This window comes from Uloborus diversus, chromosome 6 (assembly GCF_026930045.1).
Source record: "Uloborus diversus isolate 005 chromosome 6, Udiv.v.3.1, whole genome shotgun sequence".
NCBI classification, from domain to species: domain Eukaryota; kingdom Metazoa; phylum Arthropoda; class Arachnida; order Araneae; family Uloboridae; genus Uloborus; species Uloborus diversus.
The window spans coordinates 32,456,631-32,478,932 of record NC_072736.1 but is presented as its reverse complement, the minus strand read 5'-3'; the positions used below and the strand labels follow the sequence as shown (position 1 = coordinate 32,478,932).

At 34.4% G+C, this 22,302-nt stretch overlaps 1 protein-coding gene across 1 annotated transcript in view; it reads left to right on the top strand.

Annotated features, from left to right (window-relative positions):
* The window catches only part of LOC129224318 (probable asparagine--tRNA ligase, mitochondrial), a 57,933-nt gene that overhangs the window by 19,916 nt on the left and 15,715 nt on the right, over positions 1-22,302 (top strand). Inside the window, exons 9-10 of the mRNA XM_054858756.1 lie at positions 169-302; positions 15,043-15,106. Of these exons, the coding sequence (XP_054714731.1) occupies positions 169-302; positions 15,043-15,106 (198 nt within the window). The remainder of the gene's footprint in view (positions 1-168; positions 303-15,042; positions 15,107-22,302) is intronic.

Genomic DNA, 22,302 nt, shown 5'->3' with positions numbered 1-22,302 from the left:
TTGTTTCACTTCTCATGCAAATGATTTGTTGTAATTACAAAACTATGTGTTTTTATTTCAGTGACTTTCTTCAAAATTTTAGAACTTCCAAAAATTTTCTATTTATGTTTCCTTTATTTTCTTTAGTATTTCAAAATAAAAATTAACACCAGATGTATTACTTTCTAGATTGTAGAAAAATGCATTAAAAGAGTGGCATGTTCAATATTAAAGAACTGTGTCCCAGATTTGATAGTTCTGTCAGATCAGAATGAAGGATTAGTGAAGTACATTGAAAAAGTAGCTGAGGTTCCCTTTGCTCGGTAATTATTTTATTTTGTATATTAGTAGTAATAGATTTCAATAAATAAATGACATTTCTGAGCTTTACTGAGGTTGCTCGCTTGGTAAACATTCTGAAATTCCTGGACATCAGCAGTTTTTATGTAGTTGCTTACATCATTCTTGTTATGCATGATTTCCAATGCTTTTGATATCTTAGCCTACAGCATTATTAGCAAATGCGATTATTAATTCAGTTCCAGAGTTTTTAATTGTTTTACATTCCTTCTCCCCCTCCCCCCATCTCACAAAAAATTTTGATTTCTCTTGTTTGTACAGTGAAACCTGTGTAAGTTGACCACTCACGGTGCAGTACTTTGGCGGTCAACTTAGACAGGTGGTCAACTTATAAAGGGCGGTAGTAATTTTTTTAAAATTTTTTGTCATTTCTTGCACCATGTATTCATTTTTTGAGGAATTCACCCTTACTCTTTCTGTTCAACTCACTTTTATTGTTTAACATAATTGAAAGTGAAACAATAATTAAAAATACTATTCAAATAATTTCGTTAGTTTTTCCTTGTTTTTAACTAGATTAGTTTTAGAAATTCCATATATGCCAGCTAATATTCTCTGGCTTTTTCCATTTTCAGTTAATTTTAATATTTTATACTTTTTATTAATCTCAAGTTCAGCTAACTTTCTTTTTGAAGCCTTTTTATGTAAAACTTATAGCACAAAGAGCAACAAGCTCGACTCTCCCAGTTCATAAAGGCGAAATCAAAATGTCCTATCTCTTAATCCCTTTTACCAGAAACATGTAACTTTACACATTAGCAAGCCCAGATCTACGTACCCGCAGTGCGAGAGACCCGTGTCCTTAAAGGGGTTAAAGGCCCTAGAAATTGAAGAAAAAATAGAAAAAAACTAGCACTAAGACTTATTTACTTAACTAATAGACACTGCAGCCACTAGGGAGGGGCACTACATATTTTGCTGCAAGGGAATCAAAATGTATAGATCTGGGCCTGCTCTTTTTAGCACAATTCCTGTGTTGTCACAACATATTGCAACTGAAAGGAAAGACTTTAAGCTTTTCTACTGACACCTATTTTCATTGAACGGAGTACAAAAAGCTATCTCAAATAGAACAACAAATGAAAAACAAGTTTAGAGAATAAAGAGCAGCATTATGCTTTATGCTGCTGGTTTAGCTAGTAAAATGCTGTTCTGTCATCAAAGCATTAAAAATATTCTTGGAAAGCTATGAAAATAATAATAATAACAATAATTAATAAATAAATAATAAAATAAAATAATTTGCCGAAGAAAGATTTAAAAAAATAAACCAAGTGGTCAACTTACAAAGGTTTTTTTACAATACTCCAAACCAAATTTGGCGAACATTAGTGGTCAAGATAGACAGGTGGTCAAGATAGAGAGGTGGTCAAGTTACAGAGGTTTTCCTTCTTATATGAGATAGGACTAATTCCGTTCCTGACAAAAGCGGTCAACTTACAAGGGTGGTCAACTTTACACGTTTTACTGTATCAGCTTTTTTGACCAATGCTGTGCAATGACAAAACAAAAAGCCATTCTGTTTGCAAATTTTACATACATAAATATGTTGTAGTTTAACTTTAGTAGTTAGTAAGCAGTTTTTAAACTCTTTGCTCTTTTAAAACTCGTCTGACATTAAGGCATAGAATTAAGCTGCTATGATGAAGTTTTTGAATATTTAAAAATGCAAATGTTTTATTAATAAATACAGGAATATTTTTTCTGCTGTGGAGGGATTCCATAACTGTATGCTAAACAGTTTTTATAATTTAGTACTAGCTGCATCGTCCAGCTTTGCATGATCTACCTCGAAAATAAAAGTTATGTCAAGAGTGATGCGTGTTCAACAATCAGTCTTGACAAAAAAAAAAAAAAAAAAAAAAAATCAGTAAAATTTTGCGGCAGATTGCGGATAAATAACCAAAAAGAAAACCTTTTAAAGCATATGTATCTTTGTTAAAATGTTGTCCTAAAATCAGATATATTTGGTATAGGGTATATTCATGGCTACCTGAGGAACAATTTCAAGAAAATTTTCCTTATTTCATATATATACAAATTAATAAGGGCTGAAAGTTAAAATTTTGCTGACCCAATGAAAATACTTGATTCGTGTGATGTATTGAATAAAATATTTTTTTCTTCTAATTTATTTTTTAGTGTTTTTAGTTTACCTTTCACATGTGGGAGGTAAACACTTTTGGACATCAGCTTTAGAGTTCTTGATTCCAACAATATATCCTTCAAATCTGTTGTTAGACATTTATTAAATACTAGCAGTTCCTGCATGGCTATGCCTGTGCTAAGAATTTAAAGGAAGTCTGTTGAATAAAAAAAATGCCCCCCCCCCCGCGCTTTAACACCAAGTAGGCCGCCTATGGCGGCTGTTTAAATAAATTTGGCAGTGGTATTAATTTATCGAAATAGTTTTTTTCGTATTTTCTATACCTATTTCCAGTCGCATTTAGTGTCATTCGCCTTTTCACGCCAAAATTGCTGTCTTCGGCGGCTATATACCTATACGATCTATCTCTAATTTTTTTTATTCATCTCTATTCATTTTAACCTCCTTCCGCCATTTCTCCATTTCTTACTCTAAACAAAGGTCATTCAAAAAAATGCACTTTATTCATTTAACTAAATAGAGCCAAAAAAAGCTTTTATTGAATATAAACTTGTTGTGGAGACCATGAGAGTTATCAACTTTTTAATAAATAACTTTTTTATGGAGCATTTAACTTTTAAGGGAGAGCAGATCTAAAGATAAAATTTTTCTATTTCCCTCAATGCTCAGTAAAGCATGAAAACATGCTTAACTAAATTTTTGAAGCTTATCTCAAATTTTCAAAGTGTGAAATTTGCTTGTGAAGAGTTAAAAAACGTCCAAATAGGTTGGTGCATAGAAATTGAAAGAAAATCTTGGAACAAAATCGACGACTCCAAACAAAAATAACTTAAAAAAATTCATGAAATACACCGCCAGCTCAGTCATTCCAGTGGAGGACTGCAGTTTCGTGCTTATTAGCACTCATCAGCCCGGCATAGGAAGTGACAGAGCTGGAGGTGGAAAACCTCTCAAGGAAGCCAAGAGTGCCAAACAAATTGGTATCTAATATAAAATTAGCACAGACCGGACGAGTGACCGAAGCAATGGTTCAGTTCAACTCGAAGATTGAAGGCAAGGTATTTTCAGTAAGTTATTGTCCTATAGCCAGGCCTGGACTCCACATGTGCGAAAAACCGAAAGTGTTGGCATAAACCGAATTTTCGATTCAGTCATACTTCTGTGCAACGGGTGGTTTTTGAGAGCAGAAGACAACGCGGAATTGCGGAACAGAATTCCAGAGCACCATCTGCTGTCTGGAATCTGAACTTCAGCTTATATTTTTAAAGCGGGAAAAATGGACGATCAAGACGAAGAGGTCGTATTACATTTTATAAATTTGACCGCTGCCTTAAAAAAAAGCTAGTTAAAAAAAAAGAGGGAAAAGAACCCGAAAGCACTCTATGTGGTTGAGAAAGATTCTGCAAGAGCGGGAAAAACTAGACTTTAAAGCTACTTTGATAAAAGAGCTGAGAAACCATGATCAAACCTACTATTTCGAGTAAGTAAACTTTAAAAAATCAAAATAACTTTTTTTTTCGATTATTTTCCTAAACAATGAATATAATAATTTGTATTTTATTACAGCTTCATGAGAATGACACCCGCCATTTTTGACGGAATCTTGGGAATTATAAAGTTAGAAATTGAAAAGCAGAACATGTTTTGGAGAAAATGCATTCCTGCTGATGAAAGACTGGCATTAACACTCAGGTAAATTTCGTAATTTAACAAAGTGATCATGGGCGTCCATTGGGAATAGTAGAGGGAGTTGAACATCCCACTCCCCCCCCCCAGATATTAGTTCTTTCAATGTTTAATAAATTTTGGGTATAAATATAAAATGGTTTCAACATAGCCAGCAATGACTGTTATCAAAAATTTTATTGACTTTATAATTTGAACCCTTAAAATTGTACTGACTGTGCCTTTATTATTATAACAATAAAGCTTAGTTAACAGATTACCCCCTAAAAATATGAATCCCCTTCAAATTGGTGAAAATCATCAAAATTCCAAAATCTTCACAAATTCAAATAATTTTTAGCATTTTAACAAATAAATATTCAGCAAGTAATAACTATCAAAGAACATATTTTAAAATAGATTCAAAAAAAATCAAGGGGGGGGGGGTTGAACTCTATAAACTTTCCACTGATTTGATCTCCTGATTTTATTTTGAAATGCGTTTGACATTAGCTCTGCACCTATGTCACAACTTCTATTTTGTTTCAGTTCCGATTTTGGCAAGCTGCTATAATAATAATTAAAAAAAAGGAGCGTTTATTTATTTATTTTCCTTAATACTATTTTTAGTGTTTTTAGTATTCCAAAAAAATTATCATAATTAGTTGCATTCCTTATTCAGCCCATAGTTTGAAAAGAACAAAGCAAAATTAAATTAATTATTGATAACAATACTTTTCCACCACATTACTAGTAACAGACTGAGTCAATAAGTGTATGTATAAATTAGAGTGGTCCAAAAAAAAAAAAGGCTCTTTTAAAAATCTCAGGTTGTTACTGACTTTCCATCTTATTTGGTTCCATAACAAATGAACTGAATAAAGGAACTCATAATTATAACTTTTAACGACTGCTCAACATTCTTCAAGTGCAAAATTGTTTGATTTTACACAATAAATGCTAAAAGAAAAAACATTCAGGCTAGAAATGCAACAAAAATTTACTTTATTTAAATTTCTAGCATTCTGTAAGTTGAAAATTATATCTAGAACAACAACTATATTTAAATCGCTAGGGATGTGATAGTGCATCTACCTTCGAAACAATTTTTTGCTAATGGTATAAGGGTGGCAATGTTGTTCAAAAGCTTGCAGCAAGAGTTGAAATTTATTATTTTAATTCTTTTTAATGTTAATTATTTCATTATTAAACCTCTTTTATAAAATATTAATTCCGTAGATTATCAACAACTGGTTTCCTCCAATAATTTTTAGTGCTGAGTGATAATCCTTCCAAAATTTTTAGATTTGTTTCATGTCCCAAATTTTGCATGATAAAATTCATCAAGTTAATTCATTCTTTCAAATAATGAAGGTGATCATGTAGTTTGTGGGCATGATCTCAGGACTTAATTTTTTTTTTTCTCTATTCATTTCTTTAACAGCTTCAGCCAATTGTCTTTTATTCAAGTGCAACGCTTGATTTTCAAAAAGAGCCATGCAATTTTACTTACTCCTTTATCCAATGTTTTTATTCTGCAATTATGCAGTTCAGATTTCATTAAGTTATAATAGTAAGATAATGCAATTTGAAGTATAGAAGCTGTCACTCAAGGTTTTTAATAGAGATTGTTCAAATACTGAAATTAAGATTAAAATTCGAAATTAATTTTCAACAGAATACCAAACATTACTTTAAATTTTTTAAATTAATTCTTTAATTTTACACCAATTTAAAATAGAAAATATTAATCTATTTTGGGAATTGAAAATGGATTTTGCATTTAACATTGTAAAATTCTCTACATTTAGCATATAATTATTAATTTAAAGTAAATCCTTCCAAAAGCAAACATAAATCAAATATAACAATTTGGTTTATATTTGTTAGCTGTTCTGAATAAATAAATTATTTCTTTCCTGGTATATAATTTGATAACTGATAACCATGGTAAAACATGCCATGTCATAAATAAAGAATCTTGCAGTAAACTTACTTATACAAATACAAACCAAAGTTAGCTTAAACTCATGATTTCAAATCATTCAAGTGGTTTGCTGCTATGTTAATCTCTTCCGTAATTGATAAATAATTACATCATCACTAAAAAAAATTGAAGAATGAAGTTTTAAAAAAAATATTTACAGATTTTTTTTCTCTTTAAATACTAAGAATTATTAAACTTTAATTACGATGATTAATTTTAACTACATTATTTTTTAAAACAGAAGCTATATTTAAACCATGTTTCATATGGTTTAAAACTTTAGAAATTAAAGTTGTGCACATTCCCGGATCCATACATTTTGCCCCACCCCACTCGTAACCAACTCAGTAGGGCCCCTCCTCCCTCTGTAGGTGTGCAGAGCTCGTCCTGATTCTGCAAAATGGTACAAGCATTTTTTCCTTTTTTTAGTAACATATTCTATGTAAAAATAAGCAGTTAATAATAAGTAGCAATAAATTTACTTTATACATTTATTATTACTTAATATTCCAAGTTTTTTTTCTGGTTATTCTGTAATAATTAAATGAGTTTGTAATAGTAAGGAAATTTAATTGTGTCATAAGCTTTAAGAAAAAATTGGAAGCAACAAAATTGTAGTTTAACATTGGCATTTGCAGTCATGGAGAAGCTTTTTTTTTTTTTTGACTTTGTGGACGTATGCTGTTGTAATGTTTTAATTATTTCTATTGAGGATAAAATTTAAACACTGCTAAACAGAACAACAATTGGAAAAGATCTTACTAATTTCAATATTTCTTTTTATTTTCAGATTTTTGGCCACTGGAGAGACTTACAGAAGTCTCACATTTGCGTTTCGAATTGGAAGGCAAACTGTGCCGAAGATTATCCCCGCAACCTGCTTGGCTATTTGGAAATCTCTCTTTCCCAGCAAAATCAGAGAATTTGAAAGGAATTGCTCTAAATTTTCAAGAGAAATGGCAACTTCCACATTGCTTGGAAGTATTGACGGGAAGCATATCCAGGGGGAGGCTCCTTCTAACACTGGACCTGTTCACTTCAACTATAAAGGAGTGATTAGCACAGTATTATTGGCTGTGGCAGATGCCAACTATTAGTTCTTGATGATTGACTACGGTCAATATGGTAGCTAGTCTGACGATGGGATTTTCAGGAAAACCGAATTTGGTAAATATTTGATCTATAACAAACTGAAATTCCCCACACCAGATTTGCTACCAAATTCAAACATAGTTTATCCATACTTTCTTGTTGGAGACCAAGCAGTTGGAGAAAAAGAAACAGCTATATAATTGTTTGGTAATCATAGAATAGCCATTTTCAAATGAGAATACACCTGATTCTAATATGCATAATCATATACAGTAAAACCTGCCACATCCCGACCTCCCCATATCCGGATGGTTCGCGGAACAAATCTTCAATTTTTGAGTAAGAAAAAGTCAAAGTATTTCTTTCTTTCGAACTGTGCGACGGGCGAAAGAAGAGATGAATGGCGCTGCGCCTATAGTTGCATGTGGTATTTCTAGGTATGTGACCTTGAGTTGACTCTCGACCGGTTTGACTTCCTCTCACCCTTTTCTATAATTCGCGAATGTCGGTATGTGTTTGCTCTCAGTCTTTGTTTGCTCTTGAGCAGTGACAGTTGTTTGTCCATCGTTTTCGTAGTGATATGGCTGAGAAACGGAAGAAAAATGTCGTTACAATGGAAGAAATGTTTTGCGCTTTGAAGAGGTTAGATGCTGGGGAAACGGCTAAGAAGATTGCTGTTGAGATGGGAGTAGGGCTAGTCCCTACTCCCATCTCAACAGCAATCTTCTTAGCTACTGTGAGTAACTGGAAAAAATCCAGATACGAAATTGAAAAATGGTGCTCATCGCAGGCTTCAACAACTGAGATAAAGAAACTGAAAATGATGAAAAAAACCCCAAACAACCATATCAATGAGTGTTTGTATGTCTGGTTCGCTCAAAGGAGGGAGCAGGGATTACCAATCTCAGGACCTATGTTAAAAGAAAAAGCCTTACTCTTCAACAAAGAAATTGAAGGTGATAATGATTGCAAGGCAAGTGAAGGATGGTTGGAGAGTTGGAAAAATCAGTACGGTGTGAGGAAGCTACAGATATGTGGTGAGAAACTGTCTGCTGAACCAGAAGTTGTCGAAGTCTTCAAAAAGACATTGCACAGCTTACTAGAAGAAGGAATTACCGGAGACCAGCTTTACAATTGTGACGAAACAGGCCTCAGTTATAAAATGCTACCGACCTACACTCTGGCCTCAAAACAAGAAGACAGTGCACCAGGATTCAAGAAGAAGAAAGAAAGAGTGACAATTTTAATCTGCAGCAACGCTACAGGATCTCACAAACTCCCTCTAGGATTTATCAAAAAGTCAAAAAAACCTAGGGCTTTCAAAACCTTTAGAGATCTTTCTTCCCTGCCAGTTTGATACCATCACCAAAAGAGTGCATGGATGACTGTGTTATATTCAAAGAGTGGTTTCACAATCAATTTGTACCAAAGGTTGAAAAACATTTAGCAACAAATAATCTACTGAGAAAGACAGTCCTGCTGTTGGACAACGCACCCTCTCATCCCGACCCAGAAGAACTAAAAGATGGCGAAATAAAGTCTTTTTTTGCCCCCAAATGTGACATCCCTCTGTCAGCCTATGGACCAAGGTGTTATAGAATCTATAAAACGTGTCTATCGACAAAAGTTACTGACGGTTTTGATTGCTGGAATGGATGAAGGAAAAAACGTTACAGAGACTAAAAAAAGTGGACATGTTGGATGTGGTGATGTGGGTGGCCCAAGCGTGGGATGACATAAAACCAATAACAATGGTAAGGTCATGGAGGAAGTTGTTGCCCAAACCATCTGATGAATCTATGGGAGAGAAACCAGAGGAAGGTAGCAATGAAACTTCCGCCGAAGACGAGATTGCTGAACTGGTAAAGAACCTGCCGGGAGGTGAAAAAATGAAGGAAGACGATGTTAACGAGTGGTTGAGTGCAGATGAACAGAACGAATTAACAGACGGCGATGTATTGAACATGGTGTGCAAGAATGATGATATAAACTCAGACACCCAAGGGGATGAAAGCACTGACAAAAATCCGGTCGTAAACTTAATGAGCCATTCAGAAGCTTTCAAGTCGTTCGAGGCCCTGCTGTCCTACGTTCAAAGTCAAGAAGATACTTGTGCAAGTGACGTGATGCTCTTAAAAAGGATGAGAGACACAGGGCTCCCAAATGGTCCGCTTTTTCCGCCAAAGTACGTTTTTTAGGATCAAGTCCGCTTTAGACCGTTTTTTAACATTTTGGTCCGATTAGTCCGCTTTTATGTTTTTACCTAAAAATTGGGTGTTAAAAGCTTTCACTTTACTTTAAAAGATTCTCTGTGCTGATGTCTGTTGTGCCCAAACACGCGATCGCGGCGCCTTTTTTCTATTGAACTCGACTTTCCCGTATTATTTCGCTTCAGATTGACGTCAGTACTCCTCTTTCAAACACTGCAGCTTAGAAACCCAACAAATAGAGAGATTCGGGGAGAAAAGTTATGACATCAGATCGAAGCAGATCCCTACCGATATTTCTCCAGGGTTCGTGCGCCCTTGAAAAACCTTGAAAAGTGCTTGAAATAAAAACTTAATTTTCAAGTTCTTGAAAACCTTGACAGTTTTTAAACGTTGAAAAATGTGGAAGTTTTTTTGTGCTTCAAATCGGTAGAAAATAATTAAATTGTGCTCTTTTTTTTTCTTTTCAAGAATATTTCATCAGTGCAATTTTCTGAACTTGTGTTCGATAGCAGCAGCATGAAAAATTGCTTCCTGTGTTTGCGCGTTCAATCTTTTTGCATCTTGTAAATATTTTGATATTTTGGCGGTCTGAAGCTATTTTAGCATACGCCACCATAGATTAGCTAATTTTTTTGTTTAATTTTTAATAGATAACAAACTACTTTTTTTTCGGAACCATGGCAGCATTGCACTTGCTCGGACTTCGCGGAAAATTGCTTGTTGCCTTTGAGATTTCAATCTTTTTGCATCTTGTAAATCTTTGGATATTTTTGGCAATCGGAAGTTATTTTGACATGGGCCTCAACAGATTAGCTTATTTTATGTTTAATTTCAATAGATAACAAACTACGTTTTTTTCGGAACCATGGCAACATTGAACTTAACTCGAACTTAGCGGAAAAGTGCTTGTCGTATTTGAGATTTCGATCTTTTTGCATCTTGTAAATATTTTGATAGTTTTGTCAATCGGAAGTTATTTTGACATAGGCCACAACAGATAACCTTATTTTTGGTTTAATTTTAATACGTAATAAACTTTCTTATTTTTGGAAATATGGCAATATTTCAATTATTCGAACTTCGCAAAAAAATTGCTTCTAGGGTTTGAGATTTTAATCTTTGTGCATCTTGTAAATTTTTTAATATTTTGTGTAATCGAATGTTATTTTCACATATGCTATCTTAGACTAGCATTTTTATGTTTAATTTTAGTTATATTTCGTTTTAGTAAATAATAATAAATAAATTTATTTTTGGAAAACATGCCAACAGTGAACGTACTTTGCGAAAATTTAATTATCATGTTAAAGATTTCAATCCTTTTGCACCTTGTAATTATTTTAATATTTTTGGAAATTAAAAGCTGTCTCAGATTATATTATTTAATTTTATTTTAAAATAACTAAAAACTGAAATACTTTTGTATTCCTTTTTATCCTTATTTATTATTGAAAATACTCATGAGCATTTTCAATTTGAAGATGTATCTCTATGATTTTAAACTTGCACAATTACTGATTACATTAAGCTATTCGCTAAAAGCAGGCTCAAATTTATATTCAGTGTATTATCACTTAAGCAGCATTTGCATATTTTTGGGGGTGTGGGGACTTCAATAAAATATTTTCTTTCTTATTAATTTTTATATATACTTGAAGACAGTTACAATATCTTAGTGGCAGAACAACTAATACATACATGTGAAGAAATGATTTGGATAGCATACTAATAAATGATTAGCAAACCTCTATTAGTTTTGAACTTAGGCAATAGCTTAGCCAGAAATTACCTCCTGAGTTGGGTGTTTTGTCATAAACCCTCATATGTATATAAACTACCATATTAGGGTTGGAAATGTGTTAAAACCAAGGGTTCTAGGGGGGGGGATTATATCTTCTTGTTTTGCTGTACCCTATATCAAAATGAATCCTGTTTAAACTGGTTGCATGAAATTTTTTGTAAATGACTATGTGTTAAGGTGTTTACAGTAAGAACTGTATCTAAAAGGACTGAACTAGGTATGCACTGATTCATCGATTACTTAGCTGATTATTTATAATCAACCAGTTTTCACCTGTTAATTAGTAGAAAATTTATTTTTCAATTAAAATTACTCTGTACCTTGGTTTGAGTTGTTTACATGCTTGCTTGTTGCCCCCCCCCCGCCCCCCATCTAAATGTTTGTGTAAATAATATAATTCAATGAAAAAAAAGTTCAGTTCTACAGAAGGTGATAAAGGAAGTGTATCATTAAAAATCATTATTATATTTAATTAACGAATTTCCTTCACGTATTTAGCATCAGGCAGCTAATTTGCTTTTTGATGCTTCCCTGGATTTAACTATAAATGGTCCTCCCATGGTCCTCTTTTTATCCTAACTGGTCCTCTTTGGTCCCCTTTTTGATTGAAAATGGTCCTCTTTTACCCTTATCTATGGCTAAAATGTGTTGGGAGCCCTGGAGAGATGGCTTCAAAAAAATGTGTACAGTGTGGAAAGCAGCAGAAAATAACCAACTTTTTCAAAAGCTAAGTAAACTTTTGTTAATACTATAACTGTGATGTGTAACTTTTTGTAAATAAATTGTGTAACCTTTTGTTCTTCTATGGAGCATATTGTATGTACACACTACTAAGTTTATAAATGTTTAAAACTTTAAATTTTGTTTATATGAACAGAAATACAGCTTGAAAACTCTATAATACAGCTATTTTTAAATGCGGTCTTGATATCTGGATCGGTCTGTCGCCACATTGATCCGGATGTGGTAGGTTCTACTGTACCTTTTTTACATACCATATACCTTTGATTTATACCGGCCTGAGGTCTAGAAAATTATATTTTCAAGGAAGAAAAAACACAGCCTTTTCATAAGTACAAAAGCGGGGAAAACTAGTATAAAACCAACTTGCAACCAGTCAGTTAACTATCTGAGCTTTAGTATTCACTTTTCATTTGTTTGTAGAAATAGTAGAGTTTGATGAAATCGGAAAAAATATCCACCGTGATTTTGCATTGTGCATTGGTTAAGAATTCCTATTAATTCCAGCAAAGCACTGAACAGTTTTTATGTGAAGTATGAAAAAAATGCAATTAGCATTTGAAATTCAGTAAAATATATAACTGGTACCTTGGACCAGTCAGCATGAATATCTCCTGGTCCACAGACAATATCAGTGGTTCACTTTAAATTTAACAATAAATATGGTTGTATTTAACATTATTTACACTTCATTAGAAAATTTATTAAGTGATTTCAAATGTAACTGTTTTATTTTCAGCTAATTGATTAAAGAATAAATGAAACACTAAATTGTACATAATATATATTTATGTATGTATTTAAATGTGCAAAATTACTGTACTGCGAATAAAGCTAAAAACGGTGAACATAATAGTACTACTATTAATTTACAATTTGAAACAAATAAGCAAAAAGTAAAACAATTTTATTTGACCATTTTTATTTAGTTAAGAAAATAGAGAAATTGGAGGGCACCTGCGACCGTTGGGTGCTGCATTTGTGTCAAACAGGTTATTAAAAATATATACAAGAACAAGTTAAGAGCTGTTTTTCAAAAATAGAAGAAAAAGGAAAATTTTGTTATGTTTTGTCATGAAGGTGAACAGAAACTTAAAAAGATAATAATATGACACAGGTAGAAAAAATTATTGTGAAGAAAAGCCAAATTCTAAAACAGCACTCAATAGACTGCAAAAATTGGAAAAAACATTCTGCATATTACATTGCACATCTTTAAAATTTGAGCATCAGACATCAAAAAAAAAAAAAAAAAAAAAAAAATCACAGCTAGTAACTCAAAATTTCTTTCCAAATTCATATCTTTAATTAACTCATCAAAATATGATGGAAACCAAGATATCAATATTTTACATTATGATGGTTGGCTTTACCTTTTTAACTACTTAATTTCACTTTCGAAAGACTTGATTTTGAAAATTGCTACCACATCAACATGTACTTTGAAAAAGTTAATAAAAAGATTCACTCCCATAGCACAGTGTTGATCCGTTTCATGCATGCTGAAACAAACATTTATCAATACAGAAAAAATAACAGTTGTCAATATGAAGGAAGAAGCATCTCTTAAAATTTCAAATGAAAGAACTAAACTTGCATTTTGATAGGTTGCTGGGGCCATAATGCTGTTCATGATGGCATATAAATGCCATTGGGTGACATATATCTCTAGTGTCCCCCTTCCTGTCCCCATACTGTCCTTCACTTTTCTTTGTTCCTTGACAAAACAGTCCCTTTCTACCTTCCATTTCTGCTGTGCTTCTGAAACTGCAAAAATAAATGGATACTATTAGATGTACGCAACATATGTTTCGAATAGAGTACAAGCCATAACATTACGAGGAATGCAAGTACTTCAAAATTCTTCTACTCACCAGTTAGGCCGAGTTTAGCTCCAACTGTCATCCAAATTGCTTTTTTTATTGTGCCATCTTTGTAATTAGTGTCTTGCTTGTCGTACAAGCACGGGTGCTTGCGAACTTCTTCCTGAAAACTTTCCATATTTATAATTTGTCACTTGAGAAGAACTTCTGCGCTAACTGAATCTCCGATAGCAGCCATTGCTATGTTCACCAAACTTTGGCGAGGAGCTCCTATTGGCTGATGGAATGCAGAATCCGCTGGCAGAAGCAGAAAAGTTGAAATTTTTCTACTCTCGATTCAGTCGTGTTTCCGTCGGGCGGAAACGGAAAAAAACCCGTTTTTCCGATTCCGCATTCGGTTTCAGTCGGTTTTCCATGCATGTGAAGTCCAGGCCTAAGGCAGAAATACATGACATACACCGCCAGCTCAGTCAATCCAGCCGAGGACTGCAGTTTCGTGTTTATTAGCATTCATTATCCCGGCATAGAAAGTGATTGATCTGGAGCTGGAAAACTTCTTAAGGAAGCCAAGATGCCAAACAAACTGGTATCTAATATAAAAGCCCTTAGCCCTGACTATAGGGCAGTAACTTACTGAAAATACCTTGCCTTCAATCTTCGAGTTGAACCGAACCATTGCTTCAGTCACTAATCTGGTCTGTGCTAATTCTATATTAGTTACCAGTTTGTTTGGCACTCTTTAAGAGGTTTTCCACCTCCAGCTCAGTCACTTCCTATGCCGGACTGATGAGTGCTAATAAGCATGAAACTGCAGTCCTCAGCTGGCGGTCTATTCTAGCCTTAGCCCTGGCTATAGGGTGGTAACTTACTGAAAATTATAAAAATTCACTTGAGTTGATCTTTCTCATGTTAGAAAACGTTATTTTCTATTTTGGCTTTCAATTTTTTTTCATGTTAAAGTGTTTTTTTTTGTTTAGCAAGTCGTAAACTTGCAAATAAATTTTAAAAAGTTCATATACAAGTTTTATTTTGATGTGTTTAGTTTTGAAGTTTATCTTTTTTTTTCAATCAAAGTTTTTTCAGTCATTTTTATATTATAAGTTGCATGATGACAATATACAGCAGAGACAGAGCATTTTTGAATCTTAGAATTTGCTCGGATTTGAAGAGAATGCTCATAGTTGCTGAACATTGTTTTATAAAGAATATATCTGCTCCTACCTAATTTAGTTTTTTTCCCTTCTTTTCTGATGTAAAACTTACTTGTTTAATTTTAGAATGACATATGATGAAGCTGTCAAAATTTTACAAGACAATAAATCATTGAAGTCACCAATCAAAGTGAGTGAAAAAATTGACTGAAAACTTTTATTACAAAATCTCATGTCTTATGCCAATAGTTCATTAGTATAATGATTGATTTAATCAAAGGTATTTTTCCCATGTTTTTTTTTTTTTTTTAACAATAAACAAAACGGAAGAACTACTTGAAAGGTACAAAACTATTTGCAATTTGATTTAAATATTTTTTTTTTAAGTAGACCTTTTAAGAAATCAACTACCTTTCAAGAAATAAAGATGTATGTTTGTGCAAACAAGTTTAAAAGTATATTACAATGTTAAATCGCACAAATGTGCATCCATGAGCTCATCTCTTTTGCATTGGAATAAGGGTTCCTTGTAACCTCGAAAAACGCGTAGGCAGTTCTCTGCAAATTTGCAATTAAATGTTGTAATATTTTCTTTTACTGGATCTCTTTTGTTCAGCTATTATTTTTTAGACATAAAATGCAAAATAGGGTTTAGATGGTAGGCTTACTCCTCTTGAAAAAGTTGAGGGAGACAAAAAAAAACAAAAATCTTTTCAATAGTCTGAGTTACTTTGTTCTCTAGATGAATCTTAATCCAAACTTGAAAAAAAGAAATGTAGCTGTTATAGATAAAAATAGCCTTATAAGTAGTTATTAATAGAAATATATAAATAGTTTACCTTTTATGTAGGTTGTTATCTTCAATTCATTCAATCATATTTTGTAAGTTCTTTAATCAGTGGCATCAGTAAGTGTAATGTGTGGACCACTCTAGGCAACCCTCTTTTAGGGGGGGCATTGAAAACTTTTTAAACTGTCTATAAAAATATACATGTGTCAAGTGTGTAGAAGTGTCTTCGTAATGTATGGTTTTCATTTAACCATATTTTGTTCCTGGAACAGAACATTGCTGCGGTTGAATTTTATTATTACAAACCTACCAGCAGTAGACATGGCAACAGTTAATGCTTTAAATTCAACCCTTGCAAGTGGCAACAACGCATACTTAAACTAACACAGTTAATTCTTGTTTGTCACTGCTTTTATCGACAGCAGCACCATGCTGGCTTATGTTGAATCATCAGACAAAATTTGCCTAACAAGTAACTTTTTATGGAGTCACAGTGACCTTTAATGACTTCCTGTCTGGTCGCTCCTGTCAAATGAGTGAAGTTGTCAGTGCCTTGGAAAATGAATCACTAACCACTTGTCAATGTTTCATTGCATACAAACATTTATGCCATCCAAATTAAACTACAAAATAATATTTATAATACAAATACAAATGTGACGACCAGCAACAGGCTCTGGGCCCAGCTAGGCGGGTCCTAGTCAATTAATTAGTCCCCAATGAAGATCAATGGCCCTCTTAAAGCTATCCACTCCCTTGCTCATTACCGCCTCTTCCGGTAAGCTATTCCAAGTGCCCACGACCCTGCTAAAGTAGTAGTTTTTCCTGATTTCCAAGTTAGCCTGAGATTTAAGTAGCTTAAAACAATGACCCCTTGTTCTGCTTTCCCCGCAAAAATTTAATCCATTTACATCTTTCATTTTGATAAATTTAAATAACTGAATCATGTCCCCTCTGACTCTCCTTTGCTCCAGGCTATACATGTTAAGCCTATTAAGTCTGGCTCATGCTTAATATGAGAAAATTACAAAATTAAAACATAAATTGAGGCAGTGAGAAGCAAAAGAATGTAAGTGGACTCTTTCAAGTTTTGAGTGAAACACCTTGAAATATAACATCCTAGGTAGGCTTTCATTGAATTTTTTTTCTGAATCATGCTGTATAGCAGAAACTACCATGGCTACTAATACCATCTCTTGCTCCAAGACAGAGGAGAGGTTCACCTACCATGTGTACTGGTTAGCTCCAAATTTTTAATTTTGCCACTTACACCTCTTTGCTTCTCACTGCCTCAATTGCAAAGATGAAAATCTTCCTTGGATCCGCGATTTTCCTTTTTTTGTGTTTTTTTCACTTCCCAGCCGCGGAGCCTTTTCAAGCAATCGAACGCAATCGCGTTCTTCCTGTCTGGATTTTTGCTAGCTCAAGGGCAGTTCACACTACAGCCATCCGTCACGTCCATCCCGTTTTTTGATGTGACGGACTGCTGACGGAAACAGAGTAGCATTCATATACGTTCGCCACACGTCAATCACGTGGCTGAAATCACCACCAGAGAGAAGAGTGCTCTGCTTTGCGGCAACTAATGAAATGCTGTCCTACATTTGACGACCGTCAGATATCAAGGTTCTTCTGATTGAAAGATGTCTCATCCAAGATGGTTTACTGTCATGGCAACCAGCAAATAAAAACTGTTTCGGGTTTTAAAAAACGGGATGGACAGGACGGACTGCCGTAGCATGAGCTGCCCCTCACCTGTTCTTTCTAAGGAAAAAAAAAGAAAGGAACTTAATTTCATGGGTGGGGAGGGAAAAAGCTCGAGAATGACGTGGAAAGCGTCAGTGTTTATGCATTTCGAAATCTGGTTGCATCCGCTTCTATAACACTCGCTCATTTTTGTCTACTATGCCATTCTATCACTTAAACCTTTATAATTTTTTGCAGACTATTATTATCAACCTTTCTTGTATATATTTTATTTTTTGCTGAAGACTTGTACGCTCATTGTTTTGCCACGCCCATTTCACAGCCACTTTCTAGCGATCATGGAAATACCCCCTCACTTCCCTTCTGCCCCAACCTTCCCATCAGGATTCTTGCTGAGGCACACGTTCTTTCTTGAGTAGAAAGAAGTAAGGAACTTTTTGCTGTTGGTGAAGAGCGTGAAATAGGAGTGGAGGGGGAAACGCTGGGAAGTAACGGTGGGTGCAATCTGGGTGCAATTGTTAGATGTAGCTTTTGAAATCCAATTGCATCCGCTTGTGTAACACTCTCTGATTTTTATCTGCTATGCCATTCTATTGCTTAGACATTTATACCTTTTTGTAGACTAATATTTTCAACCCTTTTTATAGTTTATTTATTTTTTATTTTTTATGAAGACTGCCACGCCCATTCAAAAATGTTTATCCTGTTCCAAACGAGTTAATTTAAGCCAACAGCATTCTTCAAATCTAGTTTTAATGCTCATCAGGCTTACCAAAGATATAACTCTTGAAGATCTGTATAAATTCAAATTTATTTTTATTATACTGTGCTATGTTATTATGACAGACATGTAAATATAGGAAATTAAAGATGCTTATATTCTCAAATTGTGACATAGTGTTTAAAACTTCTTAACTTAACTTAAATAATCATTTTTATGCTAATGCTTAAAATGATCATCAAAGCTCAAAAAGTTTTATATTGGGTTTAGTTTTTTAGGTATACGCCCAAAATGTCGCGGCCAAAATGTCGCGGCCAAAATGTCGCCGGCCCAAAATGTCGCCGGCCCAAAATGTTGCCAGTCCAAAATGTCGCCGGCCCGAAATGTCGCCAGTCCAAAATGTCGCCAGTCCAAAATGTCGCCAGTCCAAAATGTCGCCGACCCAAAATGTCGCCGACCCAAAATGTCGCTGGTCCAAAATGTCGCCGGCCCAAAATGTCGCCGGCCCAAAATGTCGCCGGTCCAAAATGTCGCCGGTCCAAAATGTCGCCGGCCTAAAATTCGCTAGTTCAATTTGTACGAAAAATTTAAATGTACGTCGATGCTTTCCAGCATAAAAGTTGCGAAAGAATATTAATTGCCTTTCAAAGTAAGTTCCTTCAAAAATTCCAAACGTTTTCTCTTATCTTAATTCGTAAACATCAGATTAATTCCAGAAAATTAATAGTTTTCAGAAAAACATACGTTTTTCTGTATACTATTACAAACGTAAACATGTGAAAGGCTGCTGCAACGGAATTCTCTTTCTCGTTTAATCTGATTAATAATAATACTCAAGATGTAACATAAAGGATCAAGATGTAACGCAAGGATTCAGACAAAAAATTGGTATGGAAGTAAAACTAAACTGTTCTAAACGCGAATGAAAGAATAGTGAGGCGCAATTTGAATATGGCAAGAGAATAGGCGGTTTGTATTTTTTGGCGTAATGAAGTAAAAACAAATAACTCCTTCACTCTAGCATATTATTACGGTAGCGACAGGTCAGTCATTTAGGGGATCAGGCGGAATGGCCCTCGACTTTGAATTTTTTTTTATATACAAATGGGAGTGGTTTTTATAGCAATCCTATGAAATTTGCATTGGTTTATACATACGCCCGTTATCCTCCCTCTCCCCTTTCACTGGAAAAATTCAAAATCACGGGCCAGGGTGGAAATAAAGTAGAAAAGTATCTTAATGAAATTTAATTTTCTCATAGATTTATTAACATTACCCTAAGAACTGTAAAAAAAAAAAAAAAAAAAAAAAAAAAACTATGTTTTCAGTGAGATATACGTTGGTTAAAGTAAGATCAAAACTGCCGTGGGAACTCCCATCTCTTATGAGTAAAATTCTGAAATTACGTCGAAATGTTCACCGTCAAATCTTTTGAAATCAATGAAACCCGTAACTGCAAAACAGGTGTCTTTCACTCAGATTTTGAAAAACGACTCTACGCGATGACAAATATTTTCAATTCTCAACATTCATGAAATTTATATATTCGATAGAACATCAAGGGACAATTTCAGAACAGTTATTTTATTGAAGGTTTTCAAGAGGATACTTTCATGCATGCGAAGTAGTGCTTGTCAGCTAATCACATTTTCCAATTTTAAATAGAAAAGAAAAAATTTCATAATGTAGGGTGAAATAACTGATATCAATGAGATTATTCAGATCAATTTTGACCTAGACTTATTTTTAAAATGAGTTTCAAAAAGTAATAGTTCCAGCTCAATATAGCTTGGTAATTCAGAAGGAAAAGAATATTGATAATAATAATAATAAACAAATAAGTTTTTCTCTCTCAGAAAAAATTGCTGTTTTAATTAGTGAATTTTTACTACGCAAATTATATAAGAATGCAAACTCAGTTTTTATTTAACACTCACGCTAGTTAAAGTGCTACAAAAATGAGAGGAATACACGGCTAATTTAGATTTTATTGATATCATGCTCACCCTCTCATACATAAATTCAGTATATTTTTCATTATTTATTTAATTACACTGACTCACGTAAACGATTACGAAACTCAACTTAGAACGAAAATAAGGCTTGTTTTCGTTTAATTTCACTTGTGTACTACATTTTTGTATGAATCCTCGCATTACTTCTTGAGATATAGCAGTCACATAAAACGATAAAAATTATTCTGTGATCCATCCTTTTGGGATGACTGAAGCCAAAAATAAATGAGCAACTCGCCCTTTAAGATATACTTGTAGACCAAATTTTGTCTTAACCCTTGTACAGTAGACCCTCGCTTTACGCGGGGGTTATGTTCCACGGAAATGCTGCGTAAATCGAAACCGCGTAAATTGAGACCTAATATTAGTGTCAAAATAGGAATTAGGTTCCGTAGATTAAAAAAAATACTTCATTCTAGAGATGACTAATTGTATAATAAGTTTAATGTGCACTTATATCAATTTTTATGCACAATATGCATAAAGAAAACAAACTAATTTCGTGTTCTGTTTATGAAGAAGAGCTGACTATGATAGTTGTTTGGTAGTCATTAAGAATTTTTCCTCCAATTCTTTGCTTAGCATTAACTCATCCATGATCACTTGCGTCATTTACATGATGGAATCTTCTTTCACTAACAAATCAGAAAGATCATTCCTATTGTCTACGGATGGTTCGAAAATTTTCAATGTGAGCGTTTTTGGTTGTGTGTCACCGGAGTCGGTATCCGCGTTGGTTTTGACCTCCTTTGTCACTCCTAAAAGCTCTTCTTCCAGTGAGTTCTGAACTGTGTGAGTTTAATCACTTTACTTCTGATGGAAAAAGCTCTGGAACCAACCGCATAAAATGTCTCCAAGGACCCAAGTTCGATTATTAGCACGCCAAAATGCAGTTAGTTACGTGTAATCTGCAATCTTTAGGAGCTTGGGTTTTGAAAGAGAGGAAAATGTTACCTGTTTGCATTGCCGCATCTGCGTAAAACCGAAACTCATCTGCGTAAATAAAATAAAGGTTTCAAATCTTCAACCGCATATAATCGAAACCGCGTAAAATAAACCCGCTGAAAACGAGGGTCTACTGTATTACTTTTTGAGATATATCAATCACAGATAATAAAAAAGAAAGGAAAAAACATTCGATTGCTCCACTCTCTGGTGTTATTGAGCCCAAAATCTGTCCCCCCTGCTGCTTCCTAACATTTTATTTGATTCCGTTCATCATTTTTTTGAGCAATGACAGTCGCGCATATCGATGAAAACGTTCAGTTACTTCACTATCTTGAACGAATTGACGCAAAAAAACCACGCAGCCCTAAATCATGTATGGGTACTTGCGGGTATCGTTCGAATTCTTGCTACAGGTTTTGACGTAAAATGTCCCCAAAAAATCGGTCACATACAAACGCACACTATTCTTGAAGAAAAGTTTAAAATAATTTAGCGAACGTCAGAACTGAACGCCGTCAGAACGTTTTACAGTTGGTAGATAGCGAGTCACAAGAAATAAGATAACGTAACGCTTGTATTCTATTTGTTTGCTGAAAAACAGCCGAGAGTTGCGAATCAAAACGGAATAATCTTTTTAGAATTTATCATGAAACTCAGTTAGTCTAGTCCCATTTTTAACGGAGACATTAATTAAAGGCAGTAACCATTTATTCTGCAAATTTGGTGTTAAACATCATTTTCGTACATTTAAATTTTTCTTACCAACTGAATAAACGAATTTTGGATCTACGACATTTCGGACAGGCAACATTTTGGCCCAACGACATTTTGGACAGGCGACGTTTTAGCCCGGCGACATTTTGGATCGGCAATATTTTGGCCCGGCGACATTTCGGACCGGCGACATTTTGGGCCGGCGACATTTTGGACCGACGAAATTTTGGACCGACGACATTTTGGACAGGCGACATTTTGGATCGGCAATATTTTGGCCCGGCGACATTTTGGACCGCCGACATTTTGGACCGGCGACATTTTGGACAGGCGACATTTTGGTCCGGCGACATTTTGGACCGGCGACATTTTGGACAGGCGACATTTTGGTCCGACGACATTTTGGAACGGCGACATTTTGGAACGGCGACATTTTGGCCGCGACATTTTGTCCCGCGACATTTCGGTGGCGACATTTTGACCCCAAACCA